The 6,229-nt window shown below is 49.9% G+C and overlaps 1 protein-coding gene across 2 annotated transcripts in view; it reads left to right on the forward strand.

Annotated features, from left to right (window-relative positions):
- The first annotated feature begins 2,618 nt into the window (after positions 1 to 2,618).
- The window catches only part of HK1 (hexokinase 1), a 74,256-nt gene continuing 70,645 nt past the window's right edge, over positions 2,619 to 6,229 (forward strand). For both annotated transcript variants that reach the window (XM_019538520.1, XM_019538521.1), the window contains exon 1: positions 2,619 to 2,745. In XM_019538520.1, the coding sequence (XP_019394065.1) occupies positions 2,683 to 2,745 (63 nt within the window). In that variant the 5' untranslated portion in view covers positions 2,619 to 2,682. The remainder of the gene's footprint in view (positions 2,746 to 6,229) is intronic.

Raw genomic sequence — 6,229 nt, forward strand, 5'->3', positions numbered from 1 at the left:
CTTTCACTGTTTATCTCTTTCTTTGCCTCATTCCCTGATGTAAACCTGAGTATTTGGCACGTTTATCACTTTAAACCTCCTCATCTACATCTTTGTGTTGAAGCCAGTGAGTCTCTGATTGAGGACTGAATAGTATTCTCGTTAGAGCCTATCTAGACTGTTGGTAAATTGAGTGAAGGGTTTGTTGTTGGAAAAATGCCAGGCAGCTCTTTCCCAACATGGCTGAGCTACCAACTTTGTATTTTCTTGAGTTCCTTCCAGAATTAGAGACTAAGTAGGGACTAAATGCATCTCTGAAGAAAGTGGGGGAAATCTCCATTGAGTTTGTATGACTCTAATCCCCACAGAAAAAGATGGGCCTAGGAATCAAACCATTACCAGAAGAGTCCGTCTCTAAGCCACCATGTGTTGCAATGGTTATTTTGTGTGTTTTTGACTTTTTGTAGTAGCAGCTTTTATATAGCACTTTATATATAGGTGGAAATCAGAAAAGTGGAAACTTCTTTCAAAGTAGAGGGGAGTTTAAATTATTCTGATGGAGTAAATTGATTTCCCTTCAAGATCTATATGAAGAGTGTTGTCTTAAAACAGCTTTGACTGTTCTTTTATTTTTTCTATATCAAAGCAGATTTTATAAAAAGCAAAGCTTAGGATCATTCACCCTCATTTATGCTGTTTATAAGAATGTTTACACTATCCAAAAGGATGACAAAGTGCCTTGAGCAACGCATTTAGAAAGTCTAGACTCTAAAATTTTATCTCTGAATCCTACTGCAGATGCTTAGTTCTAGACCTGCTAAACCATGGGCAGATTCAGGATTTGTAAAGAGAGGCACAGGAGCAGCAACTGGTGCTGTATGGTGGCTATACCCCTATTTTCAAATTCCTTCTCCCCGCCATATCACCAGGATAGGCAGACCACACAACAGGAGCAGCAAGCAACCAGGGACTTGAAGTCCCCAGTTCAGGTAAGAATCCTTCCCCCCAGCTCTCAGCAGCCCTTCTGCTCCCCTTGTGTGGTCAGTGATATCTCCCCTCTCCTTTGTGCCTCCCCTGCCATTGTTCCCACTGTCTATGTACCCTGGGGGTTAGGATGAGCTGCTATTGACTCACTCTACTTGTGCTGTGCAGTGAACCAGGCTCAGCTGGGGACAGTAGCAAAGGTCAGGTTCCTCCTCCCTGTGTCTGCTCCTGGGCTGTCAGGGAATGACTGAGGAGATCAGATGGGGAGGAGGAACCTGTCTGCTGTTCCTATTCCAGGTACAGCCCTGCTCCCTGAGCAGCCCAGCTGGAGCAGGGCAGCAAGAGGGTGAGAACAGGGGCAGTTGTTGGTGGGCAATTAGAAGGGTAGGGGATGTGCCACTGAAAATGTAGGGCAGGGATTCTTACCTGATTTGGGAACCTGGCTGCTGCTCCTGCAGCATGGTCTGAAAGGGGGTTGTGAGCATGCCTCATCACACCCTAAACTGGCAAAGATTTCTCAGTAGAAAAGATCTGTGATGTAGACCTGAACTAAATAGCTATAAACCTGGTCAAACTGGCTGGCTGGCATTACTAGATAGCACAAAGCTACTGGAGCATACCTGCAACTGAAGCACTGCTTTACAAGGCCTTGCCATACCAGACATTACAAATCAAGGCCTTGTCAGCTTCCCACAGGCCATACAGAGCAGAAGAAAGTAGGAGCTGGAAGTCACCTCACAAGGTCATCTAGTCCAGCCCTTTGCTCAAGGCAGGATCATTCCCACTAAACCATTCCAGCCAAGTGTTTGTCTAAGTTACTCTGGAAAGCTGCCAGAGCTGGATATCACTTAGCTTGGGGGAGGGAGGGTGCCTGTTCCAGTGCTTAACCGCTCCCACAGCCAGAAAATTCCTCCTAGTCTCCAACCTCCACTTCCCCTGCTGCAGCTTGAAGCTGTTGCTCTTAGCCCTGTCTCTGACAGCCAGAGAGGAAAGCCCATTTCCACCCTCTCTGTAACTGCCCTTCAGCTACTTGAGGCCTGCTCTCCAATTCCTGTTCTCAGATGCTATTTTCCATAGCCATAGCCCAGGACGGGACAGGAGCCCTTTTCTGCCTCGCGGAGGGGCTGGACTAACTGATCCTGCAGCTGGCTTCCCTGGTCCCGGCTTGGAAGGGGGCGAGGGGCCCTGAGGCAGCGGCACCACCGATTCCGGGGGGACTTGGTTTTCCTGGTGGCTCCGCCTTGCCGTCGGTTCCGTGCTTGCTGCAGCAGCCGGGTTTTCTCGGGCTGCTGCCTTGGGGGAGAGCCCCGCGCCCTTTCCAGCGAGGCCGGGGCGGTGCAGCGCCCGCGGGCAGGACGCGGCTGCCGCAGGCGTCTTCCTCGGGGGCAGGGGCCGTGCGCGCCCGGCGGGTGAGGGGAGCCCGTGTGTGTCCCCTGGTGCAGAGGCTCCGTCCCCTCAGCCGCCCCGCGGGGAGGCGCTCGGCAGCAGGCCCTGCCCGTCTCCGGGCCCCCCTGGGTGCTGCCCGGGGCGGCTGGACGTGGGGGACGTGCGGGGATGCGGAGCCGGGGAAGCCGGGCCCCGCCCCGGGCGGCTCCGCAGCAGCCAATGGGCGCGTGGGGGGGGGGCGGCGCTGCGGTGTCACCGCCCGCGCGGGGGAGAAAAGCGCCGCGTCTCGGTGCCTCGCGTGTGTCCGCCGCTCCTCGCCCGCCCGCTGCCAGCATGATCGCGGCCCAGCTCCTGGCCTACTACTTCACCGAGCTCAAGGATGACCAGGTCAAGAAGGTGAGGCCCGGCCTGGCCGCATCCCTCCCTCGGAGCCGGGGCTCCTGCCCTTGACCTTGTCCCCGCCCCGCCCCGCGCGGATGCCGCGGCGCTGCAGTGTCCTTGAGCGCGGGGCGGGGTGTCCGCCGGGCGGGAGGGAGCGGCGGGCATCGTTGCCCCGACCCCGGGCAGGTGCGGGGCCGCCCTCCGCCCTCCCGGGAGGATGCGGCGACGCCGCGGGCTCCTGAGACCGCCGGGCCTGGCGCCGCCCTGACGGGAACCAGCCTCTGCCCGCAGTTGCGGCCTCGGGCCTGCCCCAGCCTGGCGCCGCCGGAGGTTTTAATATCAAAGGAAAATAGGGACAAATGTCGTCTCGCCAGGCGGCTGAGCCAGGCTGCACTGATGTCTTCTGCCTTCTTCCCGCGGAATCCGTCTGGCAGGAAGTCATCTCCCCCTCCCCCCTTCCTTCCTCGCCCTTGGCCAACGCAGAGGATAGACGGGTGGCTTCCCGCACAGCAGAGGAAGCCGTTTTATCAGCGCTTCCCCAGACAGGGGTGCCAGGAGCATGAATTCAACATAAGCTCTTGCTTGCAAGCAGCCCTTGGTTTTGTGGAGCAGCAGCCTGCACATTAATGTGGCGGTCCTCATTTTGGCCTAGTGCATTGAGCGGCAGCAGCCGGGAATCAGGTTAAAAAAAGCAAGAGGTTTTTTTTAATAAGTGTTGCTGGAAAGTGGTCATGGGCCAGTTACTGTCCAACTGCTATTGCTTAGCGGTAGCAAGGTAAAAAGTGACTGTGGGGTTTAATCTAATCAGAAGCAAGGTGACGCTTTTAAAGTCCCAGTCTACGTGTGCAGGAATGCTACTTTTCTAATGCGCATTAATTTACTACCTCCAATATGAGGTCCTAAATTAGTGCACATGAAACTGGTCTGATGCGCAGTAACATGTTTGCATAGTTTTTAGTGAAAATGTGCAGTAGACTTTTTTACTAGGTTTGTGTAATGTCACAGGTTTTGATGTGATGCTTTAATGCACAGTATTATGCATTAAAGTAGGGGCAGGCAATTATTTTAGGCAGAGGGCTGCTTACCCAGATTTGGCAGTGTGTGGAGGGCTGTATGGGTAGCCCCGTCCCTTGACAGGTGCCCCACCCCCTGATCCCCATCTTGCAGCCACATGGTCTCAGGCAAGAAGCCCCTGTTGGGGCTTCCAGCTGGGGTGGGGTGGGGCCTGATGTTGCAGGAGCCCTCTGGGCTTTCCCTGGGTCCTGCTGCCCTTGGTTTCTGTCATTTTTGACAGGAACCAAGGACAGATCAATATTAATTTTCTAAAATTTTTTAGGGGCCCCGCAAGCCAGACAGAGTGGCCTCGTAGGCCAGATCCGGCCCATGGGCCATATTTTGCCCACCCCTGCATTAAAGTCTACAGTGCATTAAAGTGCACATATAGACATTGCCACTGTGCCCTATATTACTTGGGAGGAGTGGTATAAAAAGGAAAACTACAAGAGTTTATTTGAATACTTAGTAATGACTTTGGTAGGCAAATTAGGAAAATACTTGCCTCTCTCAAGAAGTTTAGTGACCTTTTATCGATAGATGTCATAAAATGGAAGATTCATCAGCCCTTTCTGTACCATTTTCTTTTTTATGTGGATTAGATAGAGGACTAGAATATTGTTAAAAGCATGTAAGATTTTTGTAAAACTGACTAAAGTCCTCTTCTCTTAATGTTTTAAATGGGTATTTCACAAATTTCCTTGTCTAGACACTGAGATTACTGCACCTTTGTAAGCAGATTGATGTTAACCTTCAACATGAATGAACTGCCCTTGCATAATTTACCAGGCTGCATCATGTTGGTGCAAGTCCTGTTTTCCTGGGATAGTACAGTGACACTGGGAATGTAATCCTGTGCATCTGCATCAGTGCAAAGCAACACCAGGCCAGCCCTCATCTTTTCTTGCAGACTTGCAAGAGCAGAAGTATTGAATAGAAAGGAAGAGAGTAATTTTAATAGGAAGGAAATGGAGGAGAAGATGGCACTGCTAGAGAGATGAAGGTCAGAAAGGATAAACACCACAGTTAACTTCTTGATGGACATTAAGGTTATAAAAACTGGCCCATGTAATGGGTTAAGAATCAAGAATCTCTGCCACAATTTAATTTTACACAATTTAACACAATCCAGTTGTGAATGATTTTTTGTTTCAGTTTTGTGTTCAAGTTGTTTTTTTAAAGTTTTACTGTTTAAGAACAATTCTGAGGTCAGCGATGAAATGTCCAGGGAGGTTAGAAGTGCTCTGCTACAGGGTTTCACATCTTTCTGGAATTTGTCAGATCAGTGTTCATTCATTTTTACATACAGTAATCACCCCATCTTTCCACTGTAGACAGCAGAGGGGTACCATAATCAGGTGAACTTTGGATGTTATAATCCATGTTATTTGGTTCAGTGTTGATGCGGTCTGTTTGATGAGGGGTACGGCTCGTATCTAGGTCCATTGCAACATCTGGTGCTTTTGTGAGATTAGGAGTTAGATAATCTGTTGCTGGATAGATGCTGTTTGAGGCTGGGGGGAGCTACCTGTAAGCCAGGACAAGCTTACCTCTAGAGACTACCTTGAGATGGTCATTTTCCGTGGGGGTGGGGGTGGAGGTCATTTTAATGTTGTTACTATAGTTTCCAGGTCAAACATCTAGGACACAACAAGGATTCTGTTGCCCTCATCATGGGGTTGGTATTGTACCAGGTCAAAGCAGGGCCCAAGTCTGGCCCTCTTTATTTGAGTGGGTATAATTCTGGGATTACATTTTAAAATGTAGAAATCCCTGCTCCTGATCCTTAAAAGGTGTGCATCCTGGTCAGTAGGATCAGAGCATATATGGTTGTAACGCAGCTTGGCTGTAGTTGATGGATCCAGTGGTGTTCTTATGATGAAAGGTGGTGGTATGGAGGTAACTGTACCAATTGGTTGATTTCTGATACAGTGTGGTGCTGATATGACCATTGCAAAAATTCACCACAGTGTCTAAGAAATTAATATGTTGGGAGGAGTATTCAAGAAAATCAGTGGATGAAAGTTTGTAAAGAGTCCTGGTACAGTTTTTCTAGGAGATGTCACCAGTGTACATGAAGTATTCTAGGCAGATGAGAGGACAGCCATAGAGAAAGCAAACTTCAGAGTGTCATAAATATACTGTCATAGTGGGGGATCCCATTTGTGTGCCCATACAGTGCTGTTTGTGTGTAGATATAGTGAGCCTTCAAATCTAAAATAGTTATGTGTGAGCACAAGATGGAGATTGCAGTGGAAACAGAAGAGGCATCATCACCGGGGTGGGGGGGGTGGAATCCTGTTTCCTATGTTTTTCATAGATATTAGTTCTGGAAGGGACCTTGGAAGATCATAGAGTCCAGCCCCCCTCCCGAAGGGCAGGAAGTCAGCTGGGGTCATAGGATCCCAGCAAGATAAGCATCCAATTTACTCTTGAAGGTGTTCAA

This window comes from Crocodylus porosus, unplaced genomic scaffold (genome assembly GCF_001723895.1).
Source record: "Crocodylus porosus isolate Cpor-Errol unplaced genomic scaffold, CroPor_comp1, whole genome shotgun sequence".
NCBI lineage: Eukaryota > Metazoa > Chordata > Crocodylia > Crocodylidae > Crocodylus > Crocodylus porosus.